The following is a 23,451-nucleotide window of genomic DNA, read 5'->3' as shown; positions in this document are numbered from 1 at the left end:
GGCTGGAAATTCTGACTGCCACCCCTCCCCCTGCACCCACTGTGCCGCACTGCTAATTCTCCCACAGAAATGCCATGGGGCAGGAGGCGGGGTCCTGCAGAGGCTGATTTGCCTAGGGATCCACAACTTACTTGGATCATCTGGGCAGGGGGGCACAAATGACGGCATTGGTCCCCAGGCATCAGAGACTCATGGTATGCCACTGGCCCAACCCCTGCATTGCTGCTCAAGCAGGAAATCCCTCCCCGTCCTTCCCTCCCGTCTCCTACAGCATGGACCCCAGCCCGACAGACCCTAGGCATGTGGTATGCTAGTTAATGCTGAGAGGTGTGTGTGGGTGTGTCTCTCCAACTTCATTGGGACAGGTAGGCAGACAGAAAGGGGCTTTTGGAGCTAATCAACAGGTAACCCTGGTAAGCTGTTTAAGATGAGTTGAAGTAATGGGAGAGAGGCTATTGTTTTGCTAATCAGGTGATAAAGACTCTTATCCGCTCTGGGCTACCTTGCTCACCGGTCAGTTTGCTGCAGACAGTCTGACAAGCAGGGAGGGAGATTGAAAAGCTCCGTATCATCAACAGATGCATGCACTCCCCACCCCCCCCACCCCACCCCCCTTGCCTCAGAGTGCTAGCATGGGTCTGGGGGTGGACAACTCTCCCACCCCTTGAGCAGCCAGCAGGTAAAAGCCTGGGATGGTGCAGGCAAACCTCCCTAATGACAAAGTCCTGCCAGGGCCTGGCCATGCTCCCCTCAGCTCAACTCTATGCAAGGGAAGGGAGGGCTTCCTCAGTCCATAGAGAATGACTGCCCATTTTCCAACTTGTTCAGCCTAGCCAGGTTAGACTAACCTGCCAAGGCTGAATCAATTTGGGCTCCAGCTTTTTTAATGTCTGCTTGTAGCCATGGGGGAAGAGACAGTAAGAAAGAGGGAACCTGACTCAGTAGCCAAATGATGTGGTTACTAGCCTTAGAGAATTGAACTCTGAGTTCAGATCCCTGCATGTGGCCTTATTTCAGATACACACACACACACACACACACATACACAGAGGCAGTCCTCAACTTAAGACTTTCAAGTTACAATGAAAGGCACTTACAATGTTTATAAATTGACACCCTGTTTTGACTTTCTGATGTCTGTTTCAACTTCATAACACTTGATCCAAGGTGATGCCATACCAGCGAACAAGTTCATTGTGTCACCCATCTCCCTGGAGAACATCTGTCCAAACTTTCTTGGACACTTTCTTTAAGAAAACAGACAAGACTCCAGCCAAGAAACCCTCGAAAAGGCCAGCAAAGTCACCTCAAAGAAGTCCTTCCAAACCAATATGATTGCCATTTACAATATAAATACATTAATGTACCGATACTACTCATCTATAATTGATTGAGCACAAAATTCTAGGTTATTTTCAGTGAAAATAGGGTATCAAGCCTTGGTTCAGGAACCAAACTCCCATTTATAACATTGTTCCCATGGGAAAATCAGTTCCACGTTACGACGCTTCTGTTTTCAGGAACCAATTGTATCATAAGTCTAAAGACTGCCTCTGTGTGTGTGTGTGTGTGTGTGTGTGTGTAATTTTAATGTAAAATGCACAAACAACCCTGGAAACAGAGACCAGAACCCCAAATGACTATAGGCTTTACAGCTTAAATTGCACCTGAGTAGCAACTTGAGCAGATCATAACGTATGTGCGTAATGTGCTCCATCTGAGAAATCTCATTAAAAAAGTGGGCAGCCACTTTCTGCACTGACTAAAATTTCCTGAGGGTCTTAAAATGTGTTCCTATGAACTGCACATTTCAGTACTCTTACTGCAAAGTGGCAGAGGGATGGATAGCTGTGGAGAAGTCTGTACCCCCAAGGAAACATAACCTTCCAGATGCAAATGTTGAAAAGCATTTCTAGCAAATATTGTTACCCACCTACCCATCCACCCTTAGGAGGAGGCTGTTGTACTTTACCTCTTGCTTCGAAAACACTCCAAAATTATTAAACTGCCCAACAGGATAAAATGATTCCATAATTATTCTGGCACCTTCTTAAAAGTAACCAAAGTGGAGGATAGCACAGAATATATTAACAAGAACTAATGAAGGAATGCATAGAACCCTTAACCAAATTAATAGCACCTTCTAACCCATCAGCTTTCATCTGTGATGTCAACCACTCTGATTAACCTCAGATCTTGCTCAGGGTAGAAAACACACACACTTCTTTTCAAAGTAAACTTTTGCTACTGGAAATTCCTGTCTTAAAATTCCTCAGAAGTGAGCTCCACCTATAATTACAAGTGCAGTTCATTAAGTGACACAGATAGCCATTTACCAGATGTTAGCATCCACCTCGGTAGATCTTGTGACTTAATTAGAGACCAAAAAATTAAAGGGGTAGAAAAAATGTAAATCATAAAACTAAGAGGCTCTGCACTTCATCCCTTTACATGTGCTTCCTGTGGCCATACTCAAACTGCTTGTGAAAAACTAATCTATCTTTATGACTCTTAGACTAAAGCCTTTTAAATTTTAAAAATCACACACCTTTATTCTTCTCACAGTTCCACCCGGTATGATGGAGAATATAAAGATTTTGACTCTTACCAGTCTAAATTAGAAACAACCTTTCTGAAGTCAATGTGAAACCAGTCAACAGCAATCAGGCCCTAAAGTTGTCAGCAGACATGCGGTTTTAGTCAGAAAATAACAATATAAAACTGACAGGCCAGATTCACTGCAAGTCTCTCACTGTTTTGCAGCCATGCAAGTGTGGCAAAGCTGCTATAAATCTGGTTTTACTTCCCAGTTAAATGAGCGTATGTTATTTTGGCCAAATTAGTGCAAAGTAGCCAGAATGCATTAGTGAAACTGGTTCTTGATCAGTATATAGGATAACAGATGTAACACCACTGACCCAGAAACCCTTGGCAACAGTGTCTGCTGCCTGGGAACCATGAGACAAATCTGGGGTCCCTATTTTAAATGATTTAGGCAACATTTTGTTTTTCTTAATGGGAATTTGCCAAAAAAAAAACAACCCTCATCATTCTCATTCCCATATGAAAATGTAATGCCAGAGTTTGAAGTGAAGAAAATCTCTGCAATGCTGCAATGTATCCCTGGAGAATTTCGTTTTTAATTGCTCCATTAGTGGAAGTGAGGGGGAGAGGATTTGTTCTCAGATATGTTAGTCTAACCTGCCTAGATTGAATCAGTTTGCAACTGCATAGACATTTCCTGTGGACTGAGGAAGTGCAGGCACATGCCTGTGGTGGCTCAGGCTAGAACCTGGGGGGTGCTAGAGCAGCCCTCCCTTTCCTTCCACAGTTCTGAGTTGAGGGGGGGCATGGCCAGACCCCAGCAGGACCTTTGACTAGGGAGGGGTTTAAACCCACACCCTGCCTGAAGTCCCAGGCTGTTCCCCACTTGCTCCTCAAGGGGAGGGAGTGTTGCCAGACTGCAGCCCCTGGCTAGCAGTCTGAGGCAAAGGGGGTGGGGTGGGGTGCAGTGCCTGCATCTGTTGATGATACTGAGCTTTTCAATCTCCCCCTCCCTGCTTCTTCATATTGTCTTCAAACCTCACAGGTGAGGGAGACAGCAAGGGTCTGATAACACTGTGTTTATCAGCCTATCAACAGAACAAAAACCTTTCTCATTAGTTCAAGCACTTCTTAAACAGCTTTTTCCAAGGAAGGAACGGAGGGACATTACCAGCTGACCTGTTGATTAGCTCCAAAAAGCCCTAAGCAGACACTGTCCTGTCTGCCTATCCCAGTGAATTGGAGACACACACACATTGACACCTCTCAGTGTTAGCTAGCATTCCACATGCCTAGGGTCCATGGGGCTGAGGTCCATGCTGTGGGAGAGGGGAGGGAGGGAAGGGGGGGAACCCTGCTTAAGCAGCGAGCAGCAAGCAGCGAGGGACAGATGGGGAAAAGGGAAGCCAGGTAGACCCTGCTATGCCTACAGTCTGCAGGAGCTCTGGCTAGGGAGCAGAGGGGTGGGGCCAGCCCTGTTCTCTGGAGCAGATAGCACAGCCTAGCCCAGTCCAGCATCTGGGATTCCGGGAGACTCTGGTTTAACTTAAACCAGGAGAGGGTCTGGGACAGACATTGCATAAACCAGTTTGACACAAATCAGTTAAGTCTAACAGTACATTCAGCCGGGTTTATCTTAAACCAGTTTCAGCCATTTTGAAACTGGTTTACGTGCACTGAACTTATGTTCTGTTACAGGTTTAAACCAGTTTCTGATCACTTAAACTGGTTTATGTGTAATGTTTGTCCCTAGGCAAGGGGGGGCAAAAGGGTAACCCCAACATAGAATTCTACATGGTCATTTTTCTAAATTTCCTTTTAGGAGTAGTATGAATAACATAGCACATGCTATTTCAGCTTTTATGTCAAGATTTTTCAGTTCACAGAGAAGAGCAAAGCAATATAGACATCAAAATACTGTGAGACAAACCCATGTCAAATTTATCTTAGGCATTATTATTCTTAATAATGACAATAATATTGCATACTGTTGGCCACATGAAGCAAAATGAAAACCTATTCCTCACAGGTTAAAAACAGACAAGGTCAACAAAGGGAGGGAGAAAGGATGGTCCATTTATTATATCCACCTTACAAACCAATAAACAGAGACACAAAATGATTCAGGGTCTGAGCCAAAAAAGGAAGTAGGTGGCAAAATGGGAACTTAGGCAGAATTTAGGAACCCAAGTCCACATGGAAATGCTGAAAGCTTCTATATAGCAACACCTAGCCCTGGAAGCAGCTAAAATCCCCACTTGCCCTGGTTTTTTATCTCAAAATTACCCAGGTGCATAACATTTTGTTTCTAGACATGAACAGAAGTGGTGTGGTTTTTAGAGCTGAGCACTAAGCCGAAACAGGATCCAAACATTTAGCATTTCCCTGCGATACCTTCTCAAGTATCTAAACCTTCATTTATGAAAAAGGCAAAATTTTTAAATCAAATTGTAACTCTTGGTATTGTATAACAAACATCCCTATGAAAGCTTTGAAAGTAATACAACACTGTATCTCTATTCTTAAGTTTGATAGAATAGTTATTGTAACATGTTAGTACTGTATATTCTTTTTTAAACTATTTAATACAGTGTTGCATCATTACTCTTCATTCTGATACAGTAACTTGTAACTGTTTCACTTATCTAGTGAATTCAGCTCTCCCAACTGCTTCCGCAGGTACTTTCCAAAAGGATTCACAAATAGACACGGGTGCTTCCCTGCAGTCTTAAGACATCTGAGCTCTGAAGAAAAACAAGGTGTGAGACCTGCCCCTCTCCTCTGCATTGCTCTAAGCAGCTCCCACGAGATGGAGGTTGTGAACGTTATTGCTAAGTGCCTAATCTCTCACGACACTGTGCAGGTAACTGAGGTGCTAGGGTTCTAGATTTCACTACTAGGACCAGAGGCCTACAAGTAGGATAGAGTTAGGATTCAGAATGGCCTTGATAAACTGGAGAAATGGTCTGAAATCAATTTAATTAAATTTAAATCAGGACAAATGCAAAGTCCTGTGCTTAGAACAGGAAAATTTCATGAACAAATATAAATTGAGGAACAAGTGGCTAGGCTGGCATACTGCAGAAAAGGATATGGGGTTTACAGTGGGCCATAACCTGAATATGAGCCGACAGTGTGCTTTTGTTGCCAAACAGACAAACAACATACTGAGTTATATTAACAGGAATGTCACTTGCAAAACAAAAGAAGTGATTCTTCCCTTCTATTTAGCAGTGGTAAGACCTCTCCTGTAGTACTGTGTCCAGTTTTGGGCCCTTCACTTCAAAAGATGTGGACAAATTAAAAAGAGTCCAGCAGAGAGAGACAAAAAGGATTAGAGGCCTGAGAAACATGAGGAAAGGCTGAGAGGACCAGGGTTATTCAGTCCGGAGAAGAGACAACTGTGGGGAATTTGATAACAATCTTCAAGTACCTGAAGACTGGTTATATGGAGAATGGAAACAGACTGTTTTCTATAGCTAAGTACAGGCAGTCAAAAAGCCTGAAGCTGAATAGATTCAACCTTCACAGGTTAGTCTAAGCTGCCTAAATTGAACCGATAAGCAAATGAACAGTCATTCGCTTTTGATTCCAGAAATGCAGCCACATGCCTAGAGTGGCCCAGGCCAGAAGTTGAGGACCACTAGAACATGTCTTCCTGCTCTGCTAGAGCAGAAAGTTTGGACCAAGGCTAGCTCGCCCACCCTCTGAGGAGGGTTTGTGGACAGAGGTGCTAAGCACACTGGGAGACTTTGAGTTAACTTGAATTTGGCGGAGATCTGGGACAGAAGTTCAATAAGCCAATTAAACTTAAATCAGTTCAGTCTGATACTACATCCATCCAGGTTTATCTTAAACTGGTTTTGGCCATTTTGAAAGTAGCTTATGTGTGCTGAACTTCTGTTGTGTTACAGATTTGAACCAGTTTCCTATCACTTATACCAGTTTATGTGTAATTTCTGTCCCTAGCCTATGGCCACAAAATATATAACAAGGAGCAACAGTTTTGAATTGCAGCAAGGAATATTTATGTTGGATAAACCTCTCTCATTCTGGTCGTGTTTAAGCATTGGAACAGGCTACTCAAAGAGGTTGTGGAATCTCCATCTTCTGAAGTTTTTACGAGCAGGTTAGACAGGCAATTGACTGATGGTTTAGTCAGGGATGATCCTGCCTTAACAAAGGGGTTGCATTAGATGACTTCCTGGGTTCCTTCCTACCCAAATATTCTATGATTACTTAGAAGGCATTGCAATGCTTAGAGTTGCATCACCTAAGTCTCATTCTCAGTCAAACCGCAAGAGGTTTGCTCAAGGTTAGACAGGAGATGTATTGCAGATCTCCTGAAAACAATATGTTAACAACAAAGTCACCCTTGCTTTCTGTATTAACAGGCATAATTCCACTCAAGTTCATAGAGATGCATTTGATTCTTTGAAGACTGATTTTTCCTTTAAAGTACCTATGAATATACTGCTGGTTCCTTCTAGAAAGTACATCTTGGGAAATTTCAGGGCCAGAAAAACTCAATACAGTGGAAAAAGTTAGTATTTTGCAGTTCATATACAGTGCAGTAGATAAAGCTGGTAAATCATTGTTTAATCTGTTGTAGTCTAGTGTTACAATACAGATATTCTAGGTCTATGGTTTGCAGGAGTAAGAAGATAAAACATTACCAAACAAGGAGCAATTGTTGGGTTTTTTACATCTTCTTCCAAACCATTGCTTTTAACATGGACCACCATTCTGCTTTTTTAAAATTTCCTTTCTTCCTCTTCACTCAATTTTCAGAGATGGAGTGCTGCATAGGAGCAATTGAGTCAAATACACTTTAATAAATAGCACGTGCTTTGCTTCCAAATAAAGTCCCACTTAGTTATCATAACATTTCATTACTTGTCCCAACCACACATTTAAGGAGCTGTTAACCAGCAGCATGAAAGAGAGCTGTATTACCAAATCTCCATCTGTTTTGTCAATATTTCAGAAGTTGCTGAAAGTTTTCATATTCTTTGATATCGCTGTTCTTAAGAGAGAATGTCTTATACAGCAATATTCAGAAGCCAGTACTTATAGGAAGGTGGGAGATTTTTTTTTTCCTTTTTTCTTTTTGTTAAAAGGACATGCACTCTAGCACCAAGAAGCACAAAAGAGACACATGGCTCATAAATACATAAACCATTTGCTAAATCGGAAACCTGGGAGTCAGTCAAAATGCATTAATGGGATCCCAAGATTCACAATAAATAACTTATAATTATAGTGCTGCTCAATTGTTATTTTAAACAGATGGTTTATAGATTCACATCTGGGATTTTTTTTTATTTAGTACTCACACACAAAAAAGGATAGAATATAGTTAGACCCCAGCTAAGCTTTTTTATTAGTGCTGGAAAAAATACTGAACAACACTGTCCCATCTAATGTAACTATCTTGTGGCAATTCAGCAAAGACATGTAAGTTTCAAGCTTGGGTTCCCAGACTCATATAGAAATTAGAACATAGGGACATGTTAGAGTCACATTCATGTTTTATCCTATTTCAGTTGAAGAATTATATCTTTAAATATGTTGATCTGAATGTAGTGTTTGGAGCCCACTTTTTTCACCTCTCCCAGATTTGCCAGTCAAGTTCTCATTTTTAAAGACAGTGCAGAGATGATGTCAATTAATATATTAAAAAGGTTGATGAAAGGCAATTTTGGCATTAGAATGTCACATAGCCCTTTCCAGAGCCTCTTCTTAGCACAGCTTGTTCAATATATTAATTTATAGTTTTACCTTCCGTTAGAAAACTCTGTGTATAATACCTCATTCAAGTGATAATATACATCTAGGGCAACAGTCTGAAGCTCATGTGGTACAATAAAATAAAATACCAACATGAAAAGAAACAAGAAAAATTGAATGTTTGGCTGAGACTTTGCACAGGACTCATGCCAAACCACAGTTTAAAACAGCAGCCAAATTTCTACAGGATTCTCTGTTGGGCCTCTGTTGTTTCACACATCATCCACTAGGAGGTTCTGTCCTTAACCTGGATTTGGCTAAGAAATTTAAAAGATCAGGAAACCTCACTTTTTGGGGTTTCAATCTGAGTGACCCAGATTACAAATTACTATATTCTGAGCCCCTTGTTTTACTTTTAGCTGCAGAGATAGACTTGGCTGTAAAGTTCATGCAGATGATGATCCTGAAAGGGAAGTTTCCACTGTGAAATTATACTTGGAAAATTTTTAATGGTTTTTTTTGGAAGTTACACTATAGTATCCTAATATTCTGTGAAGCTTAACTATTCACAACATGCCTCTTCATTGAGCACAGTCAATATTACCTAAATTTTAATCAAAATAAAATGTATGTACATAGAAAGAAGGAAAGAAACATAAATGGCAAGAGAAAGTTGATGAGATGAGGTAGCACTGTGCACTGAAATCAAGGGCCCCATTTTGCACACACTTCCTATCAGGCACCATTTAGGGTAGTCCCACTATTGCATTTGTTCGATATGCTCTTTACCTTCAGGCAGTAATTTAAATGGGATTATAACAGAGTATAAAGTTAAGGATATGTTTAAGGTTTTACAATAGTAGGTGTGCCCAAGTGCATACAGCCATCCTCCCCAATGATGCCACACGTACTACTGACAGCCTTCAGACAGGAAAGAAAAACATTTGTGAAAAACTTTGTATGGAATTTCCACAAAGGTTTGTGTGACCCAGTTGCTTCTGAAAATCCCACCTTGATCACCTTGCACTAGGAATTGGCACTTAGTATTCACTGTTTAGTCTTGTAACCACAATTAGCAACGCTCACACAAACAAGAAGTCCCCACTGAGTTCAGCTGGACTAGCTAGAGTTCAGTTGGACTAGTTTCTTCGCATGAGTTAGGATTGGAGAGAAGGTTCTGAAGGTGTTGGGGTAGGATAAAGTACTGACAAAAGAAATGTCAAGAGAAAATTCACACTGCTGACCAAGTAAAGCAACTTTTACTGTTTCCCCTCAAATATCCCTCTAGTTGTATTTAGCAAATAAGAACTCAAAATAAAAATGTTTTGTTTTAACATATAAAAAGGCTGGTTTGGTGCACGTTGGAAAACACTTCCCTGTGAAACAATGACATTTTTTTTGCAAAAAATTGCAACATTCTACTGCAACATTAAGAAATATGCTTACCTTTATGCATACAGGTGTCCAATGAACTTATGGTATGTCCTTAACTTTGATGCCAATACTCACATAAGTAACATATATGCCTAAATGTTTGCAGGAGACAGATGATAATATTTCTTCCTAAATCATATATGTTGATTCAATTCTTGCACAAAAAGTGGTCTCTCTCATCTGAGGCTAGACCCACATTGACTGCACACATGATACAATAGTTTATCCCTATCTGCTTTGTTATCATTATTGAGATTCATATGCCCCCAGTGCCCAAATCAAATAGCCCCTCCTGACACTGAGCAGAGCTAGTGATACAATTCTCTGTAATGGCATCCTGCCAATAACAGCTCCCTTCAGAATTTCAGTTCTCCTCCCAAGGAAGCACAATTAAAAACAACAGGCCAAGTTTGCTGAAAGATGACACCAAATTTCACTTGCAAATGTGTCCTCCCCACCACAGCCAGAAACACATTAGTACCTACAAGCAGCTTAGTGCTCAACATGTGCAACTCCCCTAGACGAATCATATTTTTTTTTCCCGCAGTGTGCCTGATGATGTTACCCAGCTTGAGGAAACTGACCCCTGTGGTCAGTAGCAGTCCTGATTTTCCTTGACAGCTTCCCAGTGTCTTGCTACTGCAGGATAAGGAGAAGCTTTTCTGTTGTTGTTGCTGTTACTATAGCTGCTGGAGAGCAAGTTCCCATCTGCTAAGTACCAAGGAGCAGCTCCCAAGGAGTCTGCCATCAATGATACACAGAAAAGACATAGGTAAAATGATTTGCCTTGAGTCACACAAAAAGTCAGTGACAGAAACAGAAATAGAACCCAGATCTCTGGGCTAGGAATAGACATTCAAAAAGCCTGAGCCTGAATTGATTCAATCTTTGCAGGTTAGTCTAATTTGACTAGGCTAAATCACTTTGTAGCTGTACAGACATCCCAAACACGTAGGCACATGCCTGCAGTGACTCAGGTTAAAAGCCAAGGGCCACTAGAGCAGCCCTCCTTTCCATTCCACAGAGCTGAGCTAAGCAGGGTGTGGCCAGGCCCCAGCAGGATTAGGGAGGGGTTCTCCCCCTCCTTGATAACAGAGCATTTATCAGCTCTGTTATCAGCATTTATCACCCTGTCACAGAGCACTGAGATGCCCTACTCCTAGAGAGGTGAAACTGCCGGGGAAAGAGCCCTAGCAGGGAATAAGGAGCCCAGCTGTGGGTTGCCAGGGCAACCAGGAGATCAGATGACTGGAAGGGGCAGGGCATGGCCCTTATAAAGCCCAGGGGCTGAGGCCAGGCTAGCAGTTACCTGCCAGCAGCCAGACAGAGAGGAACTCCTGGAACTAAGATGCGAGAACCGCAGGTACTACTCAAGCCAAGTAAAGGATGGCAGCTCTGGGATGTTGGAGCAATGTTGTTATAGCCAGGTGGCTACAATTTAACCATAAGCCAAGAGGCTTGTGTTTTGCTTTGTTGTTATTTATTACACCGGTGGTTTGGGTGAGGCTATTAGGGGTTGGAGGAGGCCTCATAGGGGACCCACAGCAGTGTGGGGACCCCAGCTCCAGTAAGGGCGCTGCGTATGGGGTGCATAGACCCCAGCCCCGGAGAGGGGCAGTTGAGAAGCCCCAGAGAAGGGGGTGTTGTGGAAAACCCCCAGAGCGGGGGTGGCAAGCCCCCGAGCGGGGGCGGCATTATAGGAGAGCCCCCGAGAGGGGGCGGCTTTACCGAAAAGGCCCAGTGTAGGCACGGAGAGCCCCAGGAGAGGGGCAGCATTCCTGAGAAGGCCCCAGAGCAGGGGACAGCACTTAAGAAGGCCCTAGGAGAGGGCAGCGGTACAGAGAAAGCCCCAGAGGAGGGGGCAGCACCTGAGAGGGCAGCGGTACAGAGAAGGCCCCAGAGGAGGGGGCAGTACTATCAAAAGGGGCAGCATTGTGGAGAAGGCCCTGGAGAGAAGGGCGGCGGTATTGTGAAGGCTCCTGAGAGAGGGTGGCGCTGCAGAGGATCCCGGAGAGAGGGCAGCGCTATAGAGAGGGCCCCTAGAGATGGCGAGTGTATTTGACAGACCAACGTCTATTCCAGCTGCGAGGCTTGGGGCATGGTATAAGGGATGGTTGGAGCCACGCGTAGCCCATAAGGCTAGGGTGCCCTGAAGCACCCGTTTGCAGGACAAGACCCATGAGGGGTCCGGGAGTCTACAGGACCAGAGGTTACAGTGGACCATGTCCAAGAAGACGTGAGGCAGCCTCCCTAATATATATTAGAACATCAAAGACGTGGCGGGCGAGAATCAGAGGGTGCCCTTGAGCCGACTTGGCACGGAGGAAAGGGCCTTAAAGGAGATCACGGCCCTCCTGGAGGACCCCACCCGTGACATACCCCATCAGAAAACAAACAACCTCTCTCATTAGTTCACGCTCTTCTTAAACAATGAAGGAACAGAGGGACATTACCAAATGAACTACTGATTAGCTCCAAAAAGCCCTAAGCCAACACTCCTGTCTGTCACAGCATGGACCGTAGCCAGCATGTGGTCTGTTAGCAAATGCTGAGGTGTCTGTGTAAGGCAGAGGGGACAGGGGATCCCTGCTTAGCAAGGAGTGGTGAGAGGAGGAATAAGCCAGGCAGATGCTGCTGTACCTGCAAGTCTCTGCCACAGCTGCAGCCAGGGAGCAGAGGGGAGGGGCCATCCCTGCTGTGGAGCAGAGAGCCCCACCCAGCCCAGATAGCATACTGGGATGCTGTGGGAGCCTGGTTTAACTTAAACCAGCAAGGGGTCTGGGACAGACATTGCATAAACTGGTTTGAGCCAAATCAGTTAAGTCTGATACTACATTCAACCAGGTTTATATCAAACTGGCTTCAGACATTTTCAGACTGGTTTATGTGCACTGAGCATCTGTTCTGCTACAGGTTTAAACCAGTTTCTGACCACTTAAATCAGTTTGTGTGTAATGTCTGTCCCTAGCCCTGATGGCCTGGCTAGCAACAAACAAGACTCTAACACTTCTCCCTTAAGCTTCTAGAAGTATTTGAGCATTTTTACACATGCTCCAGGGGGGTACAGGAAGGCGCTTTAATTAGTGAGCCATGCTAATTCAGAGCACCCGAGTGTCATGTGTATCAGAGTTCACCATGCTGAAAAATGTTGGCAGAGTGCTTTGAACTAAAGCTCATTGAGCAAGTGTTAGTTCCAAGTGTCCCACCTTCATTTTTCAGAACAGGGATGATGATACATGTGATGCTAGAGTGCATTTATTTCTGTGCTCTGCTCTGACACGCTGGATTTCCAGCATGTCGGAGCTGGCTCCCTGCAAGTCTATAGGAGCCCTTTGAGATCAGGATTTGGCCCAATACAGTCCAAGACAAGCTCTTTACCATTCATAAGAAAAATGATTCCTGTCAATAAAAGATATGATCTCAGGCTTCTAATACAAACATAACAGCATATTCAGTAACACACAAGATTACACATAAAACGAGGCAGCAGACAGGACTCTAGGGATGAAGTCACGGTCCTTGTGGGAAGCAGACGCTTAAACGTCTTTATTTGTTTGCATTTATAAAATTCTCAGCTACAAGTTTCCTTGAATATAGTTTTTGTGTATGTATAAATGTTTCAAAGCTCTATTTAAGCCTGTGGTTTCTAAAGAACTTTATAAAATATGAAATAGCTGTTGACCAATGCTCAATCCTATGCAACTGAGCAGTCAGAGAGACAAATAGAACCTATGTCAAACAGGATATTTCTCATGTTAAATTTAAGCCAGCAAATATAGAATATTGTACTTTCCCATCATACTTTCTTCTGGACTATAGTGCTTGACTATCCAGATTTCTCTAAAACTACCACTGTTTCAGGCAGAAAGTGTATATCTATAGCACAAAACATGGCTGGCTGAACTAAAATTGCTTTGAAATTAATTTACAAAAAATTATGGCAACCCTTACTATAGGCATGCTTAACCCTTCCTTAATATAATCTTTGATACTTGCATCAAGAAATTACCAAACTAAACAAAATTGATTAAGCAAAGATTAAACTGCTTGCTTTATTCAATCTTTTCAAAGCAATCATAAGGTAATGTAAGTGTTCAAATTCACATCAAGCCAAAGTCTCATTTCCAGTCTATCTCTGAATTTTTCTATTAATTCAGAAGCATCAGCAGAGGCTTTTAACAACTGTCTTCTGTGTTCTCTTCCTCTGCTTCATCTTGATCCCACTGCCAATGTTCTGTACATATCTTTGGGCTGTCCGTTGAAGTACAATCCTGAAAATATGAAGACTTTGAGATGTATATCAACATCTGAGTCCTTAAATTAAAGGTTCCCATTTTATGATGAGGCTAAACACTTCCAGGTATACCCATAGAAATGTAATATCTATAAGGGATTGGAAACTTGTCTATACCTGTAACAGAAGAGAAGTTCGGCACGCATAGACTGGTTTAAAAATGGTGGAACCCAGTCTAAGATTCTCCACCCCCCACCTCCACGACCACCAAAAGGCTAATGTGTATTCTGTTCACTACCAATCTAAACTATGCCACTTATACAAAACCATGTAACTTAAAATCGAACCTGCCTTGGGCTTTTTGAATGTACCTAGCCTCAATTCCCGTTTGCTGTTCATATATCAAGTGGGTAGCCCTTCATTTGTCTTTTGCTCTTGTAATTTGTGTGGCTAAACTGGACATTTATTTAAAATAGTTATGTTAAAACTTTCATAAGTACTGTTTGATCTTATTTTAATGGACCAAATATATTGTCCAAACAATGACTTACCAGTCGTTGTATCCAAGGGCACTCTGTATTGCTTTTAATACCTGAGGTCTGCTTAGTCAGTCTTTACACTGGAGATTTAGATAGCAGCAAGTATTCCCTTTTTGGGCTTTCAGAAGGACTGAGCCTGTAGTAAAGACCCTGAACAAAGCAGCCCTTGAAGCCATATAGTTTTTAAATGGTTTACAAAGCCCATTGGGCCTCCTAGCTTATTTTGCAACAAGTCATATCCCATGAAGAAATTCACTTCTGTACAACACAAAAACAGAGTTAGATTAAAGAAAAAGAAAGAAAAAAGCAAGACCCCCTGCTGATCTGTCTGGCCAGAATCATGTCTTTTACTGCCCATATCCTCCAAAGAAACGATGTTCTGATGATATATGACCCTAATATATCATGAAATGACAGTGTTCTCATGATAGTGTATCCTTAAAAACATGATGCATGCCAGAAGAAGCAACAGGGGATCTGTGATGGGGTTTCTCCTTTTTTTGGTCTACAACTTAAAATTTACACCAAAAAATAAATCTCAAAAGTGCGTATCTTTTTTGTTTCAGGAGAGCTCTGTCCTCTCCCCCCTCCCCACCAAAATCAAGAGGAGTTCTAAATGTTTCTCAACTGGTAGATTATGGTACTGATTTAAAACAGAATGGCATCAAAGAAGTTCTTCATTTAGTTTAAACAGGTTTTGAAATGGAACCAAAATGCTTGAGGAACAACAACCAAATAAAAATAGTAGCCCTAAAGAGAGTAGCAACAGTCTGTTTTCCATTAAAAAATTATCTGAGCAAGAGGCCTCCACACACTGCTGTTTTAATGTATTTTCAACTGAGCTAATGATGACCCAACTTTTGTTTTCTTGTTTAATTTTGCCTGTGTTACACAGGGGTAAGTAATACCAAATGCAAAAAAAAAAAAAAAAAAAAAAAAAAGACAGACAAATATTCACTGAGGCCTGTGGTAGCAGTACTCTGGCAATTTTCAGGGAGGAGTGTGTTAAAGAGATGCAGGGTGCATTTTGACCTGGATTTTTGTAGGAAGCAAGACTTTCCAGTCTCTTCTCTCCATCTGTCATCCCACAGTACTTCTTTGCTTCCAGTTTCATAAGAAGCCAGACATGTTTGGGATTTGTTCTGCAGTTATAGTTGAAATGATTAATGTCCCATATAATTGCAATTAATGGGTACCTTATTTCAGTGGATCTGATTCCAGTTTAGTTGATGCCAATGGAAGAAGGGTCAGATGGCAAAAGTGGGCTGGGAGCAGAAAAGGGACTATGAAGGAATGACATTATTTGATACACCTTCTGAATGTTTCTGCTTTGTGCCTACTCATCTTCCTGAGATGTCCAAATCTACTCTAAGGATGTGTACAAACATTCACCACCCCAGTCTACAATCATGCAGCTTTCTTTAAGCCATGTTATTGTAGATCAGCAGCAGATGTAAAGGTGTTCAGTAGTGCCGAGAGCCATGCAGGGGCAACTGACAAGTCTGTGGGGGGCTTGTTGGGGGTGGGTGTTGTCCATCTTAGAGTGGAGGATTAAGTGGTTAAAAATAGCCAGGTCAGAGTTGGGAAAGAGGTGGCTAGGAAGAATGTAGCCCCAGAGCTGGGGTGAGTGGCTGGACTTTCCCAGTCCTGAGGCTGCACTCCAAATGTGTGCAGACATTTGTTGGATTGGGTTAACCCATTCCAGATCTAAGATAGTTCACCTACTGAGGTGAACTAACTTAGATCAGGTACACCATTTTTAACTGAATTTAAGCCCCCCAAATGTCCACACAGATGGGCATTTAGATCAACCTAACTCTAGGTAGATCAATCTAAATGTAACATCTATACATACCCTAAGATGCAGGACACAATCTATTCTGTTTTGCGTATGATTGATCAAGGCCATGGTTCTCTGTTAACTTGCTGTACAGGAGACCAGTATCTTAAATGTACTGCAGTTCGCCAGGTGTGCTGCCTCCTAATACCACAAGCAGCACAGCAAGTCCATACAGCACCATGGGAGTATATTAAGTATGGCAGTCAGCTAATCATAGAATCATAGAAAATTAGGAAGGGACCTCAGGAGGTCATCTAGTGCTCACTTCCTGCTAAAAGAAGGACCATTCCCAACTATATCATCTCGCATAGGTCTGGCTGAACTTCTGGTTTAGCAAAACGCCCAGGTGAAGCAATGAGCACACTTGAAGACACTATTCAGAAGCACAGTAAGTTTACCATATAGATGTGTCCCCAGTTGTCAACTCAAGTTTAGATGGCAGAGAACACAGTTTATTTGACTTTCAAAACCTCAACTGACTTGGTGGCTACTTTGGGGCATGGAGGAGAGGGGAATCTTTTGACTTGTAAACCAGACAAATACAATATGGAAGTCAATGGGAGAAAATAAAACTCAAAACAGTCAAAGTAATTTTTACCAAGTCATTTAACTGACTATAAGCACATTTTGTGGCCTGGCCAATTCTACTTTTGGATGAGAATCTGAAGGTCTCACTCATTTAGTCAGATGAGAAACATCATTTCAGTCAGCGAAACGACCCATGGGAGTTAAAGGTTTAAATCTGACTCTCTGCAACAGAAACGCTCAGAATGGCTTGTATGTGAGACAGACACAGGTAATTACATATTTATTTTTAAATGTTTCTCTGGCAAGAAAGCTACTGTCCCAAAGAAGAAATTAATATTGCACAACCATGTTCTCCCTGAAAAACCCAGTGGTTAAACATGTTTTTGCATAATCTCAACCCTGCAGGGCCAGTCTTACTTTGAAAAGCAAATTCCCCATCTTTTCTGCTTCACACATGTGCAAACAAACAGATTCTGGAATGTCCACAGCCTATGAATCTCAAAAATAATATGTTGAACAGAGGCAATACAAGTATATTTTTCATAGGCTGCGTTCCTTTTTCTCCCTCTTCACCCCCAGGCCCACTTGCACTGCTGGAAGTAACAAAAATACCTGATTTTGACAAGTAAATGGAGCTGACATCAGAGTGAAACAATAAGGTGAATGAGCTGTGCACAGCCCATTTGTCATCTTGACGAAGTGACTTTTGGTCACCAGTGGGACATGTTAAAGACATCTGCATGGTTGGCCTTGACCACCAGCAATTCTTACAGTCTGCAAGAGCCTTCTGGGACTGCAAATACAACCTGTTTGAGAACTAGCTCCCACAGTTATGCCTCTTGATGGTTGTAAAGGCTACATGATATATCAGGTGCCATTAAGATATTTGCTAACAGGTTATATTTACATAGGCACTGACTGTAGATAACATTTTGTTAAACCAAATTAATAAGCCTCAAATGCCAGGGAAAGGGGCTATGTAGGCCTGGAAATCAAAACAACTAGAAAGCCAGCCACAAATGATTTCACTATGTGGAATGACAGAGAGTAATCTGAACAAGCAGAATGAGAGAGGAATAGAAAGATAACAATCAGTCTGAAATGCAGATTTCATAAAGTAATAAAAGGAAGACCTGAAGATTACTTTAAAAGAGAGGTTAAAGTGATGTATAAAAATGAAGAGGTAAGCTAAAGCTGAAAAAAAATGACAAAAAGGAAACCAAACCCTGCTTAACTGCTGCTTTAAGTACCCAAGTAAAAAAACTGCAATGCTCAATTCATTACCACCCCTCATCTGTTGCCAGGGGTGGATCCTTAGGGAGTGAACAGAACACACATTCTAGAGGGTGCAGTGGCATGGTCACACCCCCATTTTGGGCCAAACCATAGAAGCAGCAGCCAGAGACTTTTTTTTTAGTCTCCAAAGCAAGTAAAAATTCCTACTGTCCCTTCCCCTTTGTGCTCAGTAGCACCTCACCTTCCCTCCCCACACATTGTTACTGTGGTCCCCACTGTCCCTTGCTAATCTGGGGGTGGGGGGAGCACTAGAGCTGCTCCTGCTTCACCCCAGAACCATGGAGTCCCAGTGCATGGGAAGCCAGGCTTAGCACAGCTCCTTGCATAGCCTGGCTATAGAGCAGGGCAGAAGCAGTTCTTAAGTTCTCCTTGCCCCCAGGGCTAGGGAGAGATATTACACACAAACACAAATGTGTGTTCTGTTCAGTCCCAATCTAAATTATGCCATTTACAGAAACCTGCGTAATTAGATCGATTCCACATCAGGCTTTTTGAATGTCTGTACCTAGCCATATTGAACATGCCCTCTTTTAAAATGAAAGAGGACCATACAGAAGAGTCCACATTGGCACCTTCACAACCTAGAATTCTAGGGATTTTTCATACTTCTGCTACAGATGGGTGTGTTCAGCCCCTCCCCCCATACCCAATATTACACTGGAGGTAAAGTTACATCTGGTGCATGCTGTGATCATCTCTATGATGCTTTATGGCTGTGAGACATGGATGCATAGTAAGAAGTTAGAGAACAGAACTGAAGCATTTGAAAGGAGGGGCTTCAGGAGACTACCATGCGTCTCGTACACTGAGCAGTGGACCAATGAGTCTGTCAATCAGCACCCCTACAGATGACAGGGTCCAACGGCCACAAACTCCTGCAAAACCGTTTCATGCTGGACATAAGGAAAAACTTCTTCACTGTCCAAACCCCCCAGGGCCTGGAACAGAGTCCCTCCAGAGGTGGTGCAAGCACCTACTTTGAACACTTTAAGAAACATTTTGGATATTTATCTTGCTGGGATCCTTTGACCCTAGCTGACTTCCTGCCCCTTGGGCAGGGGGCTGGACCTAATGATCTTACAAGGTCCCTTCCAGCCCTACTGTCTATAAAATCTATTAAATCAGTTGAGATATTGGAATTTACAAACCATTGTTGGAGGTTGTGCGAAAAATGAAGCTGCAATGGTTTGGACATATCACAAGAACGACAGATATCCTTGCCAACACCATAATGCAGAGTGCAGTGGAGGGAAAGAGAAAAAGATATACCAGTATTAAGAACTGGACGGGGCTTCAACTGACAGTGCAGAAAGCTAGCCAGACACAGGGCAGAGTGGAGAAGGGTTGTTACAGCCTCTGAAGTGACCCAACAGTTGCAGCAGCCTCAGGACTGACCTGACCTGACCTGCTACAGATGATTTCAGGGTAAGAATGATTTCCTTTGAAGATTAGTGATCTTGCTATATATTAGTCAAAAACACAACTGCATACAAGGTGCCCTATTCCTGGCTTCTCTAAATTCATATGTTAAACAAACAATAACTCTACATGAGTTCACTAGCTACTTGTTAAATGTAAGTATCATCATGTTTTGCCTGCTCCACAGACGTATAAGGAGGCTAAATTGGTGAGGTAGTACTAGGCCCCAGGAACAGGCCATCAGGCTTCCTATTAAAAAAACTAAAACAAATAAACAAACAAAAAAGCTTACATTGCTATACTCTTAATATTTTAAAAAGGGAAAACATAATTGTTCAAGTGTTATTTTAAAAACATCCAACCAAACTATAGTATCCAAATTAAAATGGCACATGCATATGTGAAAACCAAAGTATTTTTTTTTAGAACAAAAGCTTTTGCCAGATCAAATCATCAATTTCATCTAGTCCTGTATCCTGCCTCCAGCAGCAGCTGACACAAGATATTTCGAAGAAGAAATGATAAATACAAAACTTTTTAGTAGCACACGGCCAAATGCAGGAGAAAATATTTTCGACCAAAGAGGTAATCATTGATGCATGCCATAATGACCTTTCCCTGCAGATGCCCATTTCTTTAATGGCTTTTTAAAAAACACCTCCAAAATTTGACTGCATGATCCTCTCCTGTAACAATAAATTCCAAAAGGTAGAGCCTGCAGGTGCTTCATTAACTGGCATCATGAAATCATCATCATCATGCTGTCTTCAAACAATTATTTATCAATTAATTCTTCTCCCGCCCTCCCAACCTTCTCAATTACACATAATCACTAGCCATGACTCAGATGAGAGGAGGAGGAAACAAGATCAAGGCAATTGAGATGTTTAATTCTTCTTTCTGTAGTTCTTCAAATCACTACTAAGTATTCTTAAAATAAAAATAGTAAAAACACAAATGTTTGGCTGTTATTGACCAAAGAACAGCACCAGAAGCACATACAATGTTTCAAGCCTTTGAGCCTGCTCCAATTCCAATTAAAGACAATTAATATAATGGAATATAATAGTGAGGGTAGTAAACTAAAAACACCACTTTTAGCCTCTGGATCTATTTAGTAATATCTTTTACTACATCAACTATATAGTTGATGTAGTAAAAGATCAGAAAACATGTTAGATAAACTTCCAGGCACAAAGTGCCCTTCTTCAGGTAGTTGAATCTCTCTCCCAACTATTCACTTGGTTTAATTCAAAATATTACCAAATAAACCTTATTTCTTGCATTCTCCCTGGACCATCACAGCTACAACACTCTTACCCTACTGTGGCCTCTGGATTGTCAGGAATCCAAACTATCTAGCCAATTCTCCCACATTCAGATATTAAGAGCTTGATCCTGCAAAGACCTATATCTGTGCTTCACCTCAAGAATGCAAGAAGTTCCACTGAAATCAGTTAAATGAGTCATAACACAAAAAACTAAGCGACTGTATAAAACTCTGCAGGTTTGAACCTGACAGCCAAACCCAAAAAAGAAATTAGGAACCTAACAGTTAGGTGCTACAATATTTAACTTTTTAAGCACCTGTGGCCAGAGCAGAATTTAAAAAAACAGAGTTAGGCACATCACAATGGGATCCAAAACAGTCTCTAAGCTGAGCAAAGAACTTCCTGGAATTAGCCAACAGTAAACATGGAGGACAGAAGCAAATCCGAAATCAGCAGCCCTCAGGGAATTTGCTCAGGACTTCAGGATGGGACTTCTTTGAACTCTGAAATACACTAACACAATCCCTCTACTCAGGATAAGTATGCTGAAGACTGGGTCCCTGGATTTTGTAAGAAGCCTAGTACTGTCAGTGCATGTTTGGTATTCTCTATAAATGACTGTAGAGGCCATAGCAAAGTGGCAAAGACAAACATGTGGAAAGAAACTGATTTGGCTACGCACAAAACTCTTCAGTTAGTTGAAACTGAAAAAGGAATTTTACAAAAAATTGAAATATTACTAGGTATGAGAAGAAGATAGCACAGGCATACACAAAGACAATCAGAAGGACCAAAGCACAATGGAAATACAGCTAGCAAAAGACATGAAAGACAACAAAAAAGCTCTCTACAACTATGTTAGAAGTAAAGGGAAGACCAATGAAAGTGTAAGACCCTTTGTGAGTCGGGAGAGCAATCTAATAATTTTGCAGAGAATGTTGCAGATGTCATGTCTGCTTTCCTTCAGTCTTCATGAATAGGGTCAACTATTAAGAGATGATCACAATTGGCAGCAATGACAGGAAGTAATCAACCTGGAGTATGTGAGGAACAAATTACAGGTTACTTAGAAAACTTGGATATTGTCATGTTAACAGAGGTATACAAGATTCATCCTAGAGTACTCAAGGAATTGGCCGTCATTGCCATTATCTATTGGCTAAGGCATAGCCATTATCTCAAAGCTATTATCTTTGAGAAGTCATGGAATTTGGGTGAGCTGCTGGATAACTTTAAAAGGGTAAATATAGTGCACATCTATAAAAAAAGGAAGGAAGAGGATCTGTAGAATTACAGACCAGTCAGTCTGACCTCAGTACCTAAAAATATTATGAGACACATCATTAGGGCATCAACTTCTAAGTATCTGGAGGAAAGCAAGGTGATCAGAAACTGACATAGATTTGTCAAGAGCAATTCAGGCTTGGTCAATCCAACTTCCTTCTACAACAAGATGATGGACTCTATGGATGTGGGGAGAGCAGCAGATAGAGCATATCTTGATTTTTAGCAAGGTTTTTCACACAGTTTTCCATGACACCATCATTTAGTAAGCTAGGGAAACACGGTTTAGATGAAAGTATGGAAAAGTGAATACATAACTGGTTGGAACATTGTGCTCAAAGGCTATCATTAGTGGTTCTCCTCCGGAGGAGGTGTCAAGTGGGTTTTCCTGGGGCATAAGCCCAGCAACATTCAATATCTTCAGTAATAACTTCATTAACATTCATATCTTTTGAGGATAGGGCTGAGCTAGCAGATTTGCAGAAAAAAACAAGCTGAGTAAAATTGCAGACACTCTGGAAGGTAGGATTAGGATTCTAAATTTAATTACACTGAAGGCAGAAAGATAGAGGTAATCACTAGCCATGGACATCCAACTTGAAACCATCCTCTAACAGAGTATGATCATTGCTCCTTGTCCTCCCGTAGGGCACCCCAGAGGAGGACAAGGAGCAACGGCCATAAAGTTATAGCATGGTTTCAAGTTGCATATAAGGAAGAACTTTTTTACGGAAAGGGTGACCAGAATCTGCAATAGACTTCCCAAGTGCACTCCCCAAACTAAAAAGTCTTCAAGAGGAAACTGGACAGACACATTGCTGGAATTCATAGATTTCATAGATTTCATAGACATTAGGGCTGGAAGGGACCTCGGAAGATCATCGAGTCCAGCCCCCTGCCCAAAGGGCAGGAAGTCAGCTGGGGTCATGGGATCCCAGCAAGATAAGCATCCAGTTTGCTCTTGAAGGTGTTCAATGTAGGCGCTTGAACCACCTCCGGTGGCAGGCTGTTCCAGACCTTGGGGGCTCGGACAGTAAAGAAATTCTTCCTTATGTCCAACCTGAAACGGTCTTGTAGTAGTTTATGACCATTCGACCTAGTCGTCATCCCTTGGGGCGCTCTGGTGAACAAATGTTCCCCCAGATACTGGTGGTCACCCCTGATAAACTTATAGGTGGCCATCAGATCACCCCTGAGCCTGCACTTTTCCAGGCTAAAGAGCCCCAGGGCTCTCAGCCTGTCATCGTAGGGTCTGCTTCCCTGACCTCTAATCATGCGCGTGGCTCTTCTCTGGACTCTCAAGCTTCTCCACATCCTTTTTGAATGGTGGAG

At 42.1% G+C, this 23,451-nt stretch overlaps 1 protein-coding gene across 2 annotated transcripts in view; it reads right to left on the bottom strand.

The window, feature by feature from the left end:
* Positions 1-23,451, bottom strand: part of BMPER (BMP binding endothelial regulator) — a 232,619-nt gene that overhangs the window by 196,502 nt on the left and 12,666 nt on the right. For both annotated transcript variants that reach the window (XM_025200608.1, XM_014518624.2), the window contains exon 2: positions 7,221-7,345. In XM_025200608.1, coding sequence (XP_025056393.1) covers positions 7,221-7,289 — 69 coding nt within the window. In that variant the 5' untranslated portion in view covers positions 7,290-7,345. The remainder of the gene's footprint in view (positions 1-7,220; positions 7,346-23,451) is intronic.

Source organism: Alligator sinensis, unplaced genomic scaffold (genome assembly GCF_000455745.1).
Source record: "Alligator sinensis unplaced genomic scaffold, ASM45574v1 scaffold86_1, whole genome shotgun sequence".
In the NCBI taxonomy this organism is placed as follows: Eukaryota; Metazoa; Chordata; order Crocodylia; family Alligatoridae; genus Alligator; species Alligator sinensis.
The sequence above is the reverse complement of the archived record's forward strand: the minus strand, read 5'-3'. Positions and strand labels throughout refer to the sequence as shown.